Source organism: Copadichromis virginalis, linkage group LG17 (assembly GCF_057382275.1).
Source record: "Copadichromis virginalis isolate Kocher_CV1m ecotype Utaka linkage group LG17, C_Virginalis_male_GT1.1, whole genome shotgun sequence".
In the NCBI taxonomy this organism is placed as follows: domain Eukaryota; kingdom Metazoa; phylum Chordata; class Actinopteri; order Cichliformes; family Cichlidae; genus Copadichromis; species Copadichromis virginalis.
This window is the reverse complement of record NC_140634.1, coordinates 40,259,216-40,278,959: the sequence shown is the minus strand read 5'-3', so window position 1 is coordinate 40,278,959 and position 19,744 is coordinate 40,259,216. Positions and strand designations below refer to the sequence as shown.

The window sequence follows — 19,744 nt, the reverse complement described above, 5'->3', positions numbered from 1 at the left end:
GTGTGTGTCGGTCGGACAGTACTTGGGCACAGATAAAAGCACTATGAGTGTGTGCGACTGGGTGAATGAGGCGTCTCATTGTAGGAGAAAGTGCTTCGAGTGCTCACATTGAGTATTAAGGTGTTCTTTAAGTAGCAGCCCATCCATTTACTGCATTCTGACTTCCGTGACATTAAGAAAAAGGTTTGCTATTGCAGGTAGTTACTAAACCAGGGGTGGGGAACTCCAGGCCTCCAGGGCCCGTGTCCTGCAGGTCTTAGATGTGTCCTTGATCCAACACAGCTGATTTAAATGTCTTGAAGTTCTCCAGAGGTCTGGTTATGAACTAATCATTTGATTCAGGTATCTAGAACCTGCAGGACACCGGCCCTGGACACTTGGAGTTCCCCACTTGTGATCTATAAGAAGGCTGCTAAATAAGTGGACTTGATGTGAATAAAAGTTTTAATTCAATGTTGTTAATGTTCGGGTCTCACTGCATTGCCATCTTTGTGCGGACTTGTTTCACTTTGGCTGAGCGCACACTCATAATCAGCCACGGTTCGCTCATGCTAAGCCCGCGTTTCCTACCACGCTGAGTACTGAGGGGCTGAATCCTGGCACTCGGCACGCTTCAGGTCATCCAGGGTTGCTACCTTGCAGCACTCCTGCGTGTTCAGCGTCCCGGGCACCTGAAGCTCCCAGCGGCAGGTGGACGCAGGAAGGCTGTAAGAAGCTCTCCGTGGTCGTTTCAAACGGCTGCTTTTTCCGGTTTTACTCAATCGAAAGAGGTCCGGAGCTCTGGCCCGTGCCTCTGTCTCCCCCTCCTGTCCTCAGCACCGGGTTGCGTTTTCCTCGATTATTTTCCACTCACTTTCTCGCAGTTTAAAATGGCGGCGTTGAGCAGCGCCGAGTCCCCACCGCCCGTCTTTAACGGAGACACTACGGAGCTGGAGCCGGGCAGGGAGCGGGGCCTGGACGAGCTGGGCGCCGGACTGGACTCGTCCTGCTCGTCGGGGATCCCGGGAGGTCCGCAGGATGAGGAGGTAAGCCCCACGGCAGCGGGTCGAAGCTGGGCAGGGGACACGGGCTCCGAGCGGAGGTAATTGGATGGAAAGGTTCGGGAAACGGCGGCTGGAGCCCGGGCGGTGGGCTGCGGCGCAGGGCTGGAAATGCGAGCGGCCCCGGCTCACCCGGCTCGCGGGCCGGGCTCCGTGGCGGGGGAAGCTCCGGCTGCGGAGCTGTGTTTGTGTCGGGCCTGCTCGCCTCTCTCTCCAGCCTCACAGCATCTGCAGCCTGCTGCGACAACAGCACGCGCACACACGCGCGCGCGCACACACCGCTGTTCAAAGCACAAAGACGCAGTTTAGCGCTTCGTGCTGTGTCGTGCGGAATTGTGGTGCGGACAAAGTTTGACGGCGAGCGGTGCTGCGAGGCCTGCGCTCAGAAGGCTGCTGATGGTGGACCTGGAGGCTAGCCCGAGTCGTGCTTGTGGTGTTTGAGGTGTGATTTAGCCACACATGCTACTTTTATTAATGTGACACAAGATGACTAGCATCTCCGCAACTCCTCCACACGCAGAAAGCATCAGGCTGTGTCCTCAGCGGTGTCTGCACCGACCACGTAGCCTAGCCTTGATTCTGCAGGTCACAGGCCTCCCTGCTGGACCACGACAGCAGCCTGAAGCACACAGCAGGATAGCTTTGTGTCAAAGTTTGGAACAAACAACACTGCAGCTCATGTCTGACGTGAACACATTTCCCTGCTATGTCATACAGAACATGAGAAATCCGCCACAGGCTTTGGCAGCACCCATCTTAGGGTCCAGAACTCCTGCGTGAACATTTGGAGAGTTCCTGTGTCCACGTCTCTGTCACTGCAGCTCTGTAGTGAGAGCTCCAGGGGCCCGAGCTCACCAGAGACTAAAAATAAAAGCATTTAAAGACTGCGCTGACTCTGGATTTTAGTCTCTGGAGCATCTGCGGTGTGTCGGCTACAGGCGCATCTGCTGGTTTCTCTTCAAATGTCTATAATCACAAATCTGAGCTCAGGTATGACTCTGAGGCCTCTTCATAAAATGGTTTAGTGTGTATTTTAGACGGGCTTTTTTCATGTGCCATTCAAACTCCAGATAACATCTGGTGCAGGACGTGTTGAGCCCTGGTCCACGCACACAGCGCTGTTTTATATGAAAAACTGCAGATGAAGTCTCACCTGTCCCTGCTGCACCGTTCTCCAGCAGCTGGTTTGAGTCGTTTCTGGATCATCTCTCTCACTGCGTCTCACTGAGAATATTCCATGTTTGGTTACAATTATTTTATGGCTCTAACTACAGATTTAAAGGGAAACCTGGGATGAATATTTTGGTGCCTCAGTTTGTACATCACCCTGAGAGGATTAAACGTCGTCCCAGAACACTGGGATAATTCAAGGCTGCTAACTGTACAGTACAGTTAGCAAACTGTGATCCATCGGTTATCCAGCTCTGCTGCTGTGCAGCTGGATAGATAATCAGTCTTTATTCCCTAACACGACCTTCATGTTGCATTTGCCAGCATGTCTCAAGCTGTGTAAACATAAACAATCAGTAAACCGTAGCTTTTCTGACCCTATTTAAAAATAATCATTTCTAAATTCTGTAAGTTTGTGTTTGGCTGGTTATTGAATTAGCTTCACTCTGATTATTTTCAGGACTTTGTAGGACGGAGAAACTATTTGAACCTGCTGTGCATTGGAAACTTGGATAAAGCTCCAAAGTGACTGAAGTAATGAGAGCTGAGCTTGAGCTGCGACTGTGTTTGATGGTGCTTTTCAGTTGCATTCTGTTCATCCAAAATTGGACATGTCAGTAATGGATTGCATTTATAAAGCGCTTTTCTAGGCACCCAAATTCCACTATTCATTCACTCTCACATTCACACACTGCAGGCAAACCACAGTTGTAGCCACAGCTGCCCTGGGGCAGACTGACAGAAGCCAGGCTGACATATCGCGCCATCGGCCCCTCTGGCCATCACCAGTAGGCGGTAGGTGAAGTGTCTTGCCCAAGGACACAACGACCAGGACAGAGAGAGCTGGGGGATCCAACCGGCAACCTTCCGGTTACAGATGAGCTTTCCAACCCCCTGAACCAACTGTCACAAATGTCCATATTTAGAGGATGTGGTCATTAATGTGTGACCAGAGTCCAGGTGTGGAAATCCCAGGAAGCTGATTCTGTTCATCTGGACCATGAACACAATCAAAAGTTGATTCATGTCCAGATGAACAGAATCATGGAGACTTTTGAGAGCTGGGTCTGTCTGTTTGCAGCAGAGCTTGACACTGAGAGGAAAAGTCAAAGATGGTGAGGATGGATTATTGATTAATGCTGGGGAACCGTTGTTTTAACATTAGTATAAAAAGCTTTGCTTTAAAAACTCCCCCTTTTTTCTAAAAGTGCAATTCACATCACTTAGTGTGTGCACAGAGCACCACATCCAAACAGTACTGGTTTCCAGGTATGAGGAGTTGGACCATAAAACATTATCAGTGGAAACCAGCTGTCCAGCGATCAGCTGTGAGCCACACACGGAGGTCAGATGACAGGTGGGGGGGAGCAAAGTGCAGAGATGACCAGCAAAATGCGATGAAGCACAGGAGAGCAAAGATGTGGAGTAGTGGCATAAAAAGCTTGAAGGAGTGGAAGAGAGGAGGCCAGAGGAGGCATCGCTTCAGTTTCCCAAATGATTGATCCTCAGCAACAGAGCAGCTGTTCATGGGCAGCGTTAGGACAGTGATACGTTTTTAAGAAAGCCAAACTTTTGTTTCAGAGACAGATCAAACGGCTAACTGCAGGCCTGGAAGGGAAATCTCGCTCTAGCATCTCCTGACTCGAAGCGATTAGCCGCCTCCTAACGCTAAAGAGTGTAAAGCAGTCAAAGTGCATCGCTGTGGTGGAGAATCGTCAGTGAGATCAGAGAAGACATAGAAATGTCCGCTTTCCTTCCCAGACATCAACATCATCTTGTCTCCTCTGCCTGTCTTCTTTGACAATGAGACGATGCCATGTATTTATTTGTTATCTGTTTATTAGAGATTTGAGCCTCTTTTATTTCCCCAAGTTAATTAGTATTGTTTTACATTTATATATTTGTTTTACACGCATGAAGTCAAGTGTATAGAGCGTAGCATGATGACCGCTGCATGACCCTGCGGCTAAACTGAATGCCTCACATTACACTTCCACTATAATAAAAACAGTTTTGTCTGAGAGGGCCATGAGATATGAGGAAAATCTGATATCACGATATTTTACCTGATATCACGATATTTTTTTACCTGATATCACGATATTTTTTACCTGATATCACGATATTTTTTACCTGATATCACGATATTTTTTATCTGATATCACGATATTTTACCTGATATCACGATATTTTTATCTGATATCACGATATTTTACCTGATATCACGATATTTTTTTTATCTGATATCACGATATGTGTAAATAACCTTAAATGTTATTTTTAACCATGTAGTGCCGAACACTGCGCTGGTTTACTTATTCAAATAGACATGAAAACAAAAAGTCTGAATGAATTGAAACGTTTGATTTTACCCACACAGAGGTTTTCCACAAATGACTGTGACAGTAAGTCTGTGGTCAACACTAAAAAGGGTGCTCTGTTTTATTTATAACATATAAAAATGAGAAAATAAAAAAATGTGATGACCTCAGATTACAGACACAAGTCTGGATAGCGACTATAAAACGACTAACCGTCACAGGTAGTTTATTTAACTTGTTCTTTGGTGCGTAGAGAGACGGTCACATGCAGAGTTGTAAACATTCATTTTGCAGGTAATGACTTTTCAGCTGGTGGAAGACATTTGTGGCGCTGCTGCCTTTTAGCGACAATAGTTTTACAGCATGTTTGTCAAATTACCGCATTTTGCAAACAGCTTATGATAAAGCGATTTCAGCCATGGAAAAACTAGCGATACATCGAGTAAGTTCGATATATCGCCAGCCCCTACTTCACAAACATAAAAATAGACTTAGTGTTATACTAATACTTGAACTGATTACCGCTATAAACAAAATAACTGCATTTATTTTGCTAGTACTAGCTACGAACAGGCAATGACAGAACAGCAGTGTAAATGTATGCTATGTCTTCTAATGATGCTGCCTAAGGGAAGCATGTATAATGTAAACAGAATTGGTCCTAGCACTGAACCCTGTGGAACTCCATAATTAACCTCAGTGTGTGAAGAGGACTCTCCATTTACATGCACAAACTGGAGTCTATTAGATAGATATGATACAAACCACTGCAGCACAGTACCTGTAATACCTACAGCATGTTCTAATCGCTCTAATAGGATATTATGGTCGACAGTATCGAACGCTGCACTGAGGTCTAGCAGGACAAGCACAGAGATGAGTCCACTGTCAGAGGCCATAAGAAGATCATTTGTAACCTTCACTAAAGCTGTTTCTGTGCTGTGATGAGCTCTGAAACCTGACTGAAACTCTTCAAATAAGCCTCTGCAGATGATCTGTTAGCTGTTTGACAACTACTCTTTCAAGGATGTTTGATATGAAAGGAAGGTTGGAGATTGGCCTATAATTAGCTAAGACTGCTGGGTCTAGAGATGCTTTTTGAGTAAAGGTTTAACTACAGCCAGCTTGAAGGCCTGTGGTACATAGCTGATCATTAGAGATAGGTTGATCGTATTTAAGATCGAAGCATTAATTAATGGCAGGACTTCTTTGAGCATTTTGTAGGAATGGGGTCTAAAAGACACGTTGATGGTTTGGAGGAAGTAATTATTGAAGTTAACTCAGAAAGATCAATTGGAGAAAAAGAGTCTAACTTAACATCAATGGTACTAAGAGTAGCTGTAGATAATATTACATCTGTGGGATGATTACTGGTAATTTTTCCTCTAATGATAAAAATGTTATTAGTGAAGAAGTTCATGAAGTCATTACTAGTTAACGTTAAAGGGATGGTTGGCTCAACAGAGCTCTGACTGTTTGTCAGCCTGGCTACAGAGCTGAAGAGAAACCTGGGGTTGTTCTTATTTTCTTCAATCAGTGATGAATAGTAAGATGTTCTGGCTTTGCGGAGGGCTTTCTTATAAAGCAACAAACTATTTCTCCAGGCTAAATGATGATCCTCTAGATTTGTGACACGCCATTTCCTCTCCAGATTACGAGTCATCTGCTTTAGGGTACGTGTTTGAGAATTATACCACGGAGTCAGGTACTTCTGATTAGAGACCTTAGTTTTCACAGGAGCTACAGTATCCAGAGTCGTACGTAGTGAGGAGGTGAAATTATTAACAAGATAATCGACCTCTGTTGGAGCAGCGTTCAGGTAGCTGCTCGGCTCTGTGTTGGTACAGGTCATTGAAGAAGGAAGTGACTTGTGAAGTCACTTCCTAGCACTCACTTGAGTCAGCCCTCTGCTTTGTGCTCTGCTCAGCTGTCTGTCCTCCAGGTTCCCTGTCCTACTTCAGTAGGGGAGGCATAATTGGCTGTTGTGGCGTCAGCCTCTCCTTCACCACAGCCGGAACCCACTGCTCCATCCCTGCTCTGCAGCTCAGCCACAAACAACACCCAGCCATGCATATAGCAAGTCTCATTACCATCTTATAACCGTCTGCTTCCCTCTTGCTGCTATCCTACTTTGACGCTTCACCCCTGCACTCACCTCCACTCTGCCTGCACTCTTTTCTTCACCCCTCATGTGCACTGTTCACTTCTTTCGATGGTCCCAGCTACTGAAGCTCTTCTACCATCACTGTCTCTACTCCTTGCGTCTGCACTGTCCCACCTGCCCGACTCGTATTTATACTTATGCTTCTATTGATTTTCATCTCTTCTCTCCAGAGCATTCCTCCACCTCATAGGATATTTGATTTCTACTCTCACTACAGATGAGTGTCGTCTGCAAACAGGTGCTTCTCTGGCCTCACCTGTCACTCTGCCCATTAGCACTGCACACCAGAGTGGGCTCAGAGCAGATCCCTGATGTAATCTCACCATCCTTACGCCCATCCTGCACCACCCTCACATACTTCTCTGCCACTCTTGATTTCTTCATGCAGAACCACAGCTCCTCTCTTGGCACTGTATCATCTGCTTTCTCTGATCCATAAAGACTCGGTGAAGCGTCACATCTGTAGTGCTCTTCCACTCGGTGCATGAAACCATACTGCCACGCACTGATTGACACCTCTCTTCTTAACCTGGCTTCAACTCTTTCCCATGTCTTCATGGTATGCCTCATCAGCTTTGTCCCTCTGTTTTGTTCTGCAGCTCTGTACATCACCCTTGTTCCTGACACTTGGTCGACTAAACGAGGAAAAGTAAACTGGACTAAACTAGAGATGGACCGATCCGATATTACGTATCGGTATCGGTCCGATACTGACCTAAATTACTGGATCGGATATCGGAGAAAAATAAAAAATGTAATCCGATCCATTAAATATCACGAAAGCACCTCACAAAACTTGCAACACGCCGTAACTCACCTCAGAACGTTAGCACGTCGGAGCAGTATGCATCACGTGATAGAGCGGCTGTGGCATGCGGGACCTGTCGGTGGTCTGGATAGCATGTGGAGCTTCGCTAGCAACCCGGCATTTCATCTCCGACAAAGTTATCCCCGAGAGAAGTAAAGCAAGTGTGTAAGTCCATCTCTGAATGTTTGTAAAGCATTCCTGCGTTAAGCTTAACAAGCGACTGCCTCTTCTTGCTGCTACTTCAATCGTGAAACTGCTTAACGATCAGCTGATCGGCTTTTCTGTCGCGAGTCCGTCTCTCTTGTTTGTTTTTGGCCCACTTTGCACCAGAAAGAGGAAACCAGCGGCTAAACAACAGCAGCACGTTTAAGCTTGATCAGCTGTTGTTAGAATGTATTTAATATTACTTTCTACTCGAGGATCTTTTTCTACGTAGCTGACGCTGGTAACTGTGCAGGGGCGGATCTAGCAAAGTTTAGCCAGGGGGGCCGATAGGGCATTAACAGGGAAAAGGGGGCACAAAGACATACTTTTCTTTCTTATTCTCATTTAAAATGTCTAGCTTTTAATAAATAATTATCTGACACCCAAAGTTTTAATTTGATGCAAAATGAATAGAAGTCAATTACTGTATATAGTGACTATTAAGTCTAATATATATACCCTAGTAAGCTATAGTACTTTTTCCTTTGGGAAGGTACCATCTGTGCAGTCTGCAATTTTGTTGAAGAAAGATGTTGAATCTATTTAATATTTCTTGAAAAATAATTGATTTCTGTGGATTTTTTTTCACACTGCATCAAATTAAGGTTGATTACGTCGATTAAGCATCATGAGGTGGAGGGTGAGGGGTGGTTCCCTATTTTTTATTTTTTTATTTTTATTGTTGCTGGGAGTTGGAACCCTATTAGTTAGGTTGCTTAATATATATGCTAAGTAGGGCTGCCACGATTAGTCGACTAGTCACGATTACGTCGACTATCAAAATCGTCGACGACTGATTTAATAGTCGACGCGTCGTTTGAAGCTTTGTAAGATCACAAAGGACGCAGGAATCAGTAGTAGGATTTAAGAGTGTAATAACGGACTGAAACAGAAGATGGCAGCACTGCATGTACAAGGATGCCAGCTGCCGTTAAACCCCGAAGAAGAAGAAGCAGCAGCTGTGTCCCAGAATTCATAGCGCGGCCCTGCTTAGTTTCCAACAATGCGGCAGCTAGTTAGTTTTAATGTTACTCTTATTATTCTTTCTGGGTCACAAAATAAACGTTTAACATATTTTCAGGCGAGAATGTAGCTGTGTAAACCTCAAATATCTGCTCAGTTTATCAAGACACCGCATATTTTCAAAAGCGCTCCGACGTTTTCGGAGACGTCTGTTACCCACTAGCTCGATAGTTAGCCGGGGGCAAGGTCACTAGAGCCGTGAGAACACCGGACTCCCGGCAGATCGTTTTCAAACCCACCGCCGTCTTTCGCTACTCAGGTTAAACATGATATATAAGTCACTTAGATAACTTCAAAATGTTATTGTTTGGCTTTTTTCAGTATTTTATTTGTTCCTGAGTAAATCGGTTTGGCTGAGATTAAAGTTATAGTTTTTACACAGCTGAATAAACGTCAAGCAGACAGCTGATTATCAGAAGTGTGAGATGCTCCAGAATTTACTCCGGTGTCCTGTTATAGTTTAGATAGCAAGGAGTTTATTAAACTTCACCGAAACAATCTGCAAATTTCATTAAAATGTAATAAACTATCATCTTGTCTTTATTTTTAGTTAGCACATACCTTAAACACTTCAAGCTGTAAGCTAATGATAGTTATATAAGAGCAGATGCTGCTGGTGCAATAAGCTGTACTTTTTACGTCCAATGGATGATGATCTGATTAGTCGACTAATCGCAGAAATAATTGGTGACTAGTCGACTATCAAAATAATCGTTTGTGGCAGCCCTAATGCTAAGTACTCTTTAAAATATCAGAATAGGGAGGATGGTGTAGGTCTAAGTTTATTAGATTGATCAGTATTGCTGAACTATGAAATTTTTTTTTTTGCATACAGGTATAACAGAATAGCTTTAGTGTAGTTGTTGTTTTAAACTTGAGTATGAACTTATACAAAATGCAGCAAGATATTTAAAAAACAGTTTTGTTGATTAAAAAACACTATATCGGATTCATATCGGTATCGGCAGATATCCAAATTTATGATATCGGTATCGGACATAAAAAAGTGGTATCGTGCCATCTCTAGACTAAACGACTAATCTCAAATCAAGAAACACTCGGATATTAAGTGACGTTTGAGAACCGTTTAATGGAAAATGTCAAAAACTAATAAGGTGTTTTAAACCATTATTCACGTTCTTCAATCATGAATGATGCCGCATAAATGTGTAGCACTTCACATCGTTAAACATTTTCTTTCACTTACTGACCTCCTCACCCAACGCTAAGGCGTAGACCAGGGGTGGGCAACTCCAGGCCTCGAGGGCCGGTGTCCTGCAGGTTTTAGATGTGTCCTTGATCCAACACAGCTGATTCAAATGGCTAAATTACTTCCTTAACATGTCTTGTAAGTTCTGCAGAGGCCTGGAAAGGAACTAATCATTTGGTGTGCTGACCCAGGGTGAGATCCTGCAGGACACCGGCCCGCGAGGCCTGGATCGCTCACCCCTGGCATAGACCATCTACCTTTCAGCGAAAGCTAATTTCTGCTTCCTGTCGCCTGCATTGTAGATGATGACTTTGTGTCCACAGAATAATGATACAGTCGGGACAACAGTGAGAAAGAAACGTAGGGCTGAGCTGTCCTTCCTTTAGCTCTAAGCTCTCTTTTCCTTTCCTGTGCTGTCTGTCTTGGGGGAATTAGCTCTCACTTCTCTCTATGCGAGTAATACAGTAGCATTAGCATTAGCTGACACACTGAAGCACTTTGTGTATTTACTGTGTGTTTTACACGTTACTGTCTCCATCCTCGCTCCGCTCCAACACTCGCTGAAGTGCCTCAAACAACAACTTGTAGATATTACAGTAATCAGTAACAGAGTACTGTTTCAGTAATTGTAGTTACAATTGTGCTGCTACTTGTGTTAACAAAATTCTCGCTTATCTGCACATGGGTGGGTAGAAAGAGGGAAAAACATCGAGCTTGCTGCTTTTTGTCCCGCTACAGGCCCGATGTCAAAGTAAGTGTAGATATGGTCACTACGTTAGTGCTTTAGAGCAATTAAAAATAAGAGTGCAACAGTAAAACTGCACCCAGGACAGAAGCGGCTACATCGTGCTGAACTTCATCAGGTAACAAAGGCAGCGGCGCAGCATCCATGTCAACCTGTTCGTGTTTGTGAAGGAGAATCGCTGTAACGGTCGCTCTGGTGTTCATCTTCACTGCGTGTGTTTGGTTTGAGTTCATGAACAAACTGAAAGAAAAATGGTGTGTGTGTGTGTGTGTGTGTGTGTGTGTGTGTGTGTGTGTTAGCATAAGGATTTTTGTTGGTGTGAGTCTGTAGTCTCAGATTTATATTGCGAGCTGGTAATTATGCAATATTTCAGATCATTTTACAGACAAAGACAAAAGTAATGTAACAGGTGTACTCTGGTAGAAACTAAGTAACATTTGGTTTAAAGAAAAGTAATGAGTAATGTGTAAACATTACTTTTTTTGAGTAATGAACCTAATGCTGGTTCCGGCCCACCTTTAACCCCTGAGTGTAGCAATATAAATGATGCATAAATTATTTGGTTTTGCTCGTTTCATCTCTCGGCATGTGATAAGCCCGGTGATGGAGGGTTGGCTTTTGTGTTGTTCTTTCCTACCCCCGTGACAAAAATGTGCCACAGGTGTCTCCACCAAACACCCAGCGATCGAACACCAACCTGTTAGTAAAGCAGCTACAGCCCCAGTGTCCCCAGCTACTTCACAGAGGTCCTAAAAGTAGAAAGAAAGAACCAATTAAATACTTTATTTTTTATTGTTTTTTACTGATTACATCTGTACATCTCCAGGGGTGTCCATGTTATCTGATCCTGGTAAAGCTGGTATGATAATGTGTTTTTTAGTCGTGCAGGTATTTACGTTGTACCCTGTTTCCTTGCAGATCTGGAACATCAAACAGATGATAAAGTTAACACAAGAACATCTGGAGGCTCTCCTGGACAAGTTTGGCGGAGAACACAACCCTCCCTCCATTTATCTAGAGGTAAGATCGTTTCGGCTTATGTGAACAGAACTTGCTGTGACCCTCGTAAATGTCACCGGAGGTGTTGAAGCTGTCGAGTTCGTTCCTCACGGTTCTTCTTTGGCAGGCCTATGAGGAGTACACCAGCAAACTGGACGCTCTGCAGCAGAGGGAGCAGCAGCTGCTGGAGGCCATCGGGAACAGCGCAGACTTCTCCTGCTCTCAGTCTGCTATACCAGCCCTTCTGGAAGTCAAGATAGGAGGTTGTGGGGTTGGTGCAGGGCCTCAGGCTTTCCACTCGGCCCCAAACACTTTGGCTGTCCTGCAGACCCCCACTGACACAAGCCGAGCCAACCCTCGCTCCCCCCAGAAACCCATTGTCAGGGTCTTCCTGCCCAACAAACAGCGAACAGTGGTAAGTGAGAGCCACTCTCTCGGGATGCTTATGTGGATTTTAAGGCACGAAAGTCTGATTGACGAGGCTCCTGAGAGCCAGCGCTTCATTTGCAGCAGCAGATATTAGATGTTCAGAGTTGATACATCCTCTTGGTGAGCTTTGCATCTGGTCTTTCACAAACTGCTTTTTCATGTTGACTTAGTTTTTGCTGAGTTAATGATGATACAGTGTAACATGTAACGTGTTGCTGAGGAACACGTGATTATTATTTTGTCATAAAACCTCAGAGATGAAAGACGGCATGCAGCCTTTTTGACTTTAGGTTGCACAAAGTGCTCGGTCTCACTCGCTGTCAGATGCTCACAGCAATACAAATCTAGTTTAAAATAAAACGTGGTTTTACATTAAGGCATAAATATTATAAGTCCCTTTATGTATTTGTATTTCCATTCAGTTGACAGTCGAGCATTGGGCAGATACTAACCCTGAATCTCAGAGTTAGTATGACTGTTGGATAAAAAGCACGTGGGTGTAGAAAAAAAAGTGCTTGTGTGAATGGCTGAATGAGGCAAGTTGTCTAAAGTGGTTGGAGTAGAAAAGCGCTGTATCAGAACCAGTCCATTTACTGTTCAACATCTTAATCCCTCACCAGAGAAATGCACTCGTGAAGCAGCAAAAAGGGTCCGACAGAAAATGATTGATGCACGTTGTTCAGTCTGACTCCTGCAGCTCATCCTGCACCGTGGCTGTAACAGCTGTGGTCGGTGGTGTCCATCATGGACATCAGCTTGGCTCTTCCTCTGAATTATTGTTGCACATTTGAGGAAACATCAGGCTTGATTTAAACATTGCATTCTTAACTTTGAAAAGTAAAATGTGACTAAAGATTATAGCCAAGAAGACGTACTGACTTGGTATTTATTACTAAGACAAACTCTTTGCTTATTATAAAAAAAAAAGTCCCGCAGATCGACTCAGACATGTACAGGACGGCTGCTTCTCTTTTCTGTCTCTGGCTAAACGTAGTTCTGTGTGACAGCGTCTGGCTCAGCTTGGGAGTAATTCGGAGCCTCTGTGACGGACTTGTGTGGTGATTTCTGCATAAATCTGCACAAAACTTCAGTTTGTCATTAACCTCCTAGGACCTGCGTCCACATGTGTGGGCATCACATTTTGGTTTATTTAGACCAAAATACTCAATTTTGTTCTACAAGGGCCTGATATCCACTTACGAGGACTTTATGCTGCCACTGTTCTGTCGAAATTTCAAACGAATATCTTCATATGTGGCTCTGATTTTTCTTAGAAACAAAAATCGGGTAAAGAAAAAAAATCTGGTAATTCTTTGTTTTTACGTTCATCAGGTCCCAATCAGCCCAAATATCAAAGAGAGATTAAAAATGCTGCTGTGGAAAAGTTCGGGTCTTAGCAGGTTGAAGTGCATTCACAGGTCTGCTGTGGTTTAATGCAGACGAAGGCTGAGAGCATTAGTCTGACCCATAAAGTCAGAGTAAAGCTTCCAGCGAGGCCCAGCCCTGCACGTCAGCTGGATCGTCGGTGTTCTGGTTCTCTGAATGTTGACGATCGGCGGAGGTCGGGCGAGGTGACTGAATGTAATACTACTGTACTGCCAGCCTTCCCTGAAACGATGACCTGTGGCTGCTGGCTGAGAGATGTAAAACCCAAACCTGGTTACATCCTGTCATTTCTGTGTCAGTTCAGTGAGTGTCGTTGTGCTGCCTTCAGGTGCCGGCACGCTGTGGGATGACTGTGAGGGACTCCCTGAAGAAAGCCTTGATGATGCGAGGACTCATTCCAGAGTGCTGTGCAGTCTATAGGATACAGGATGGGTAGGTGTCTCACAGACTTATCAGTCGCTGTTTCGTGTCACTGCGTCTCCTCGCGTCTTCACGTCTTGACTCCTCCCAGCGAGGATGTTTGAGAAACATGTGAAGAAGCTGCCAGATGAGAGGACTGTGCTAGTGATTTAATTCTTAGCATAAAACCTGAATTCACCAAGTTATTACAGTTTGTGTTTAAAGGGTCAACTTCACTGTGACATTATGTTAATTTTACCTCTGCTGCCTCGTTACAGATATTATAAGAATGGACTGATGTCGATGTCACGTGCAGATTCCCTGTCTGGCAGTCAGGATACTTCCAATTTAATGTTTAGCCAGTTTTTTGCTTCAGGCCTTTATCTGCAGACATAAGAACTATAGTATGAAAATGAGTTTGGTAACAGCTGGGAATCTCTGTTTACTGCTTCTGAATGATTAAGAGAGCAAATAGCAGCTAACGGCTACTTCATGAAATGTGGTGAGTGTGAGCACCTCTGTGAAAGCAGAAGTTTGAGTAGTTGGCTGCTCTGGTTCAGATGTGTGTGGCACAATGACCCACAGGATCGGACACCTCAGCGAATTTACCCCGAGGTCTGAATGTGCACCACTTTAAAACAAACCCAAGAACTACAGCTTAGACCAGCGGTCCCAACCTTCTTTAAGGTGTGGTGGATAAATACGACAGAAAAATGATACGACCGAGACAAAAACGGGGCTCTTATTTAAATATAATAAGTGCGAATTCACTGTGTAGTTGTGTAACTTTATTCGCAGCGTCCTCCTGAAATGCGCCAACAACATTGAGAGCAACGTCCTCCTCTCTGCCCCTTAATGCCCTCTGGTCGCTATGGTAACGCGTAACTATTTCTTTCAAAATAAGACACAACTACAACACGGGAAAAGACCCGGGGAAACGGAGTTGACGATAAAAACCCTGAAAACCGTAAATTTCACACCCAAGCCTCAACTCTCGCGACCCGGCACCAAACGACTCACAGACCGGCGCCGGGTTGGGGACCGCTGGCTTAGACTATCGGCCTCAGTTAGCACTTTAAAGTTAACGTTCATAACAGTCTAACTAGAACAAGTGTGGCACGTTTGGAGGGGCTGCGAGGGAAAGCTTCTTTCTAAAAAGAACACGATCGCAGGTTTTTAAAGCTACATGTGGATAACCACAAAACTTCTGAAACCACGTCATACAGCATATCGGCACAAAGACCTCGTACCAGCTGTCAAGCACAGTAGTGGAGGGGCACAGCCGCTAGACCTGGGCACCTTCCAACAGTCGTACTTCCGATGGGAAGCATATTTGGCTGCAGACTGGAGCAGCCAGGCATCAAACCACCAACCTTCAAGATAGTAGAGGTTAAGCTCCACCTTCTGAGCTACAGCCACATAATGTGAGGCCACGTGTCTCACAGTCACAGGGATGGCGCAGTCCTCAGAGCGTACCTGCAGAGTGTTGTCAGATGGAGATGGTGTCCAACATGGGCCACACCTGAATGTGCTCCATCAGTGTGTCCAGTGCATCCTGGGTCCATGGCCGACTCTTCCGGCCCACTTGTCAAAAAAAAAAAAAAAATACTATTTTCTAAGTAAATATATTTGTAAATATATAAATTTGTAAATATAATATATTGACTTGAAGTTCTCACGGCACAGTCCATCCAGTCCACACATGCAAAGAAGTTATGTGCAATAATCAGAAATGGGCAGCAGTGCAGAGGATAAGCTAATCGCTAATCGCCACTTCTCCACCCCCGTTGCCATATTGCCTGTTTGACGCGCTGTTTTTGAAAGGAGGGAACCTCCTCTCACTGGATGCCTCCTGGCTGAGGTGTTCCAGGCATGTCCCAACAGGGCAGACTCTGGAGAGGCTACATCTCTCGGCTGGAGTTCCCCTGGATAAGCTGAAGGAGGTGGCTGGTGAGAGGGAGGTCTGGGCTTCTCTGATTAGGCTGCTGCCCCACGATCCGCCCCGGATATACGTGGGTGGATGGATGTATGGATGGAATGGCACATCGCTGCAAAATTAATGTCCGTAAACTTTAACTCAAACTAAAACAACGGCGTAAAGATGGGAGGGCCAAACTTTCTCCAGCACGATGTGACACACCGATAACACCATACACAAAATGCTGACGTCAGGTTATTGCTTCTGAAGGTTTTCATAGGCCTATGTGTTGGGACCGCCATATGGCCATCGGGTATTTTTGATGTAGGCAGTCTCATGTCATGTACAACAGTGCGGTGCACGTCCCACACTGTGGGGAGGGTTATACAGTGCGCACAGTATCATGAGTCCTGCTGTATGAAAGTGGAGCAGTAGGATGTTTGGGTTTTATGCTGGAAACCATCTTGGTTAGTTTTGCACCGCTCTTGGTGCGGTGGCTAAACCAACGGCTGGCTGAGGTGTAGACAGTTTCCGATACTCCCCACTTCCTGTTTCAGAGAGAAGAAGCCTATTGGCTGGGACACAGACATCTCGTGGCTGACGGGGGAGGAGCTGCATGTAGAAGTGTTGGAAAACGTGCCGCTCACCACACACAACTTTGTAAGTACTTTCAGAAAACCAAGTGTCCCGTAGTGAGAAGTGCTCAGTGCAGCCGGGGTGACTCTGGTCTGTATGTCTCTGTTTGATCCACAGGTGAGGAAGACTTTCTTTACACTGGCCTTCTGTGACTTCTGCAGAAAGTTGTTGTTCCAGGGTTTCCGCTGTCAGACCTGTGGCTACAAGTTCCACCAGCGGTGCAGCACTGAGGTTCCTCTCATGTGCGTCAACTACGACCAGCTCGAGTAAGTTCAGTGCAGGAAGGCGCACACTGCTGTGAGCAGTTTGGGACGATATAAGGATGTTATGGCTCCACGGGCTCGGCTCAGTGACCTGGTTCTCAGTGCTCGTGACACTGAGAACCTGCAGTTACGCGCTGACAGGCAGCTACGCTTGTATCTTTGTACATGTGCGACTGCCACGGGGAAGCAGGGATCAGGACACTACCGGCAGTAAAAATGCGAACAGAACGAAGCTGTCGTCTGCACAGATCCTGATTCATCTTTATGGTAACAAAGAGCAGTGACATATTCAGGCTTTTAGCTTCAATGGGTTCAAAAAATGCCTCAGATTTTAAAGTGCAACAAAAAAGAGAGAAATGTCATGACTACATAAAAACGAGTTACTGTAAGCTCCAAAATTCACCGTTGGTTCCTGTGGTAGGCAAATGAAACAAGTGTGCTCAGTGTGAAAGGATGTGTGTTAGTGCTTGTTTGGCCTGTTTAAGGTTACGTTCCAACTGTGCCTGAATCGTATGTTTTCGGCGTGTCCTCTGCAGCTTGCTACTAGTGTCCAAGTTCTTTGAGCACCACCCGTTCACCCAGGAGGAGGTCTCCTCAGAGGGAACCACGCCTGTGTCTGAGGCCTGTCCATCACTTCCCCCATCCGACTCCACTGGGTGAGTCCTCCAGCCTCATACCGAAAAGGAGACGTTTTCCTTCTGTTTCCTCAGCAGAACATTTAGAGTCTGAAGTTTGAAGTACTAACCAGCGGCTTTCTGTCCAGATCAATATGCCACGCCACTGTGTCGCCGTCCAAATCCATACCCATCCCGCCCAGTTTCCGGCCCAACGAGGAGGACCACCGCAACCAGTTTGGCCAGCGGGACCGTTCATCCTCTGCCCCCAATGTGCACATCAACACCATCGAACCGGTCAACATCGATGTGAGTCCGCTGGACTCGCTGACACATGAGAATTTTCTTTCATTCTATGTTTTTCATCACCTCACACAGCGCCCTATGGTTTCACGTCAACGTCCAGCACGTGTTACAGACGTGTTACAGACGTTACACTTGTGTTACAGTTGTGTTACAGACGTGTTGCAGACGTGTTACAGTTGTGTTACAGACGTTACAGTTGTGTTACAGACGTGTTACAGATGTGTTGCAGACGTGTTGCAGACGTGTTGCAGACGTGTTACAGTTGTGTTACAGTTGTGTTACAGACGTTACAGTTGTGTTACAGACGTTACACTTGTGTTACAGACGTTACAGTTGTGTTACAGTTGTGTTACAGATGACCAGAATGATGTAGTCTCTTATTTCTTTTGTGCTCTTGACATTAAAATAACAGTTAATACACTTCCTTAAGTTGACAACAGAAGCTCTCGATCGTCCACAGACGGTGGAGCCGCTCTGATGGACAAACTCTTCCATAACACTTTGATAACACTTTATTATTTACTTTCTTTATTAGCAGTATTTTACTTCCCTGAACAACAGCCCATCCAATCCACACATGCAAAGAAATCAAACCATAGATGTCCAAATATTATATGTAATGAGGAGAAATGACACAGGGAAGAATTATTGAACATGCTCGCTGAAATTTATTTAATACAAATGTAAAAACTGTCGCCGATGACAACGACAGCTTCTGTACAGAGAGACGAATCGCACGATTTCTCAGGTGTGATTTCGACCCAGTCTTTAACACCAACAGTCTCCACATCCTCGGGGCTCCATGGGCCCCGTCTTTAGTTCTTTCCGTGGAGTTTCAGTGGGATCGGGTCACGTGATTGGCTGGACAATTCTAACATTTCTCTGAACCCGATTAAGTTTCCTCAGCTGTTTTCGGGGGATCGTCGTCTTGCTGAAACGTCCACCCTTATTTCATCTTCCTCATGCCGGTGGATGGCTGCAGATTTTTATCAAGATGTATTCAACTTTCAATTCAATTTTATTTCTACAGCGCTAAATCCCAACAACAGTCGCCTCAAGGCGCTTTATATTGTAAGGTAGATCCTACAATAATACATACAGAGAAAACCCAACAATCATATGACCCCCTATGAGCAGCACTTTGGCGACAGTGGGAAGGAAAAACTCCCTTTTAACAGGAAGAAACCTCCGGCAGAACCAGGCTCAGGGAGGGGCGGGGCCATCTGCTGTGATTGGTTGGGCAGAGAGAAGGTTATGTACTATTTGTAACTGGAACCATCAGTATGTTTGGCAAAACTTGAGCAGTTTTTACCCACCATGAGATGTTTCTTGGGCGACTGGTTGGTAATGAGACACATTTTACGGGCCATCAGTTGTAAATGAACCAGCTGACATTAATTTGCTTTAATTGGCAGGACTTTTAATTACTGATAGATCTCAGCTGCTGTTCCAGGTCTTTTCTTCATGTGTTCAATCGTTTCTCATTATTACACATAACTTAATTGTTGGACACCTGTGCTTTGATTTCTGTGCACGTGAGGATTGGATGGATTGTTACCAACATCTGGTAACAATCATGTCATTTACACATTTAATTCAAAAGTGGGTGACGTGTTCAATACTTTACCCTCTGTAAATACCATCAGTTTGCACTCGGAGCAAATCCTCATGTATTTATGTTAAGTGTGTTTTTCACCCTCTGCAGCTGCTGAAATCACCGTGTTCATGTTGGTTTTGCTTTCTTTATTTCAGGACCTGATTCGAGATCAGGGCTTACCGAGGTCAGATGGAGGTGAGCATCCAAGAGGGAAACTTCACACTCAACTTTTTCCCCATCATCTCACATCTCTGTGCTCTTGAATTTTTTTTATCTGTGTGTGTGTGTGCGCGTTCAGTCCTGTGCCTTGCCAGTCACAGAGCCGTGAGCTGAAGGTCAGGGGTTTTCGAGGATGAGCGGTCTGAGTGCTCCTCCAGGCTCGGCTCCTCCTCACGTGAAACTAAAACATTTGACAAATTTTCCAAAAGTTCCAACAAAGCAGCTCTGCAGCAAAGCATCGCAATACATGCACAGTGTTGAACAATGTTTCCAGTGTAGTCTGGGTGTGCAGT

At 45.0% G+C, this 19,744-nt stretch overlaps 1 protein-coding gene across 2 annotated transcripts in view; it reads left to right on the top strand.

The window, feature by feature from the left end:
* The first annotated feature begins 556 nt into the window (after positions 1-556).
* Positions 557-19,744, top strand: part of braf (B-Raf proto-oncogene, serine/threonine kinase) — a 32,531-nt gene continuing 13,343 nt past the window's right edge. The window contains exons 1-9 of one of the 2 annotated variants that reach the window (XM_085437430.1): positions 557-1,025; positions 11,604-11,705; positions 11,812-12,099; positions 13,828-13,931; positions 16,374-16,476; positions 16,570-16,718; positions 17,252-17,371; positions 17,479-17,638; positions 19,388-19,427. In XM_085437430.1, coding sequence (XP_085293556.1) covers positions 870-1,025; positions 11,604-11,705; positions 11,812-12,099; positions 13,828-13,931; positions 16,374-16,476; positions 16,570-16,718; positions 17,252-17,371; positions 17,479-17,638; positions 19,388-19,427 — 1,222 coding nt within the window. In that variant the 5' untranslated portion in view covers positions 557-869. The remainder of the gene's footprint in view (positions 1,026-11,603; positions 11,706-11,811; positions 12,100-13,827; positions 13,932-16,373; positions 16,477-16,569; positions 16,719-17,251; positions 17,372-17,478; positions 17,639-19,387; positions 19,428-19,744) is intronic. The other variant, XM_085437431.1, reaches the window with a different exon arrangement.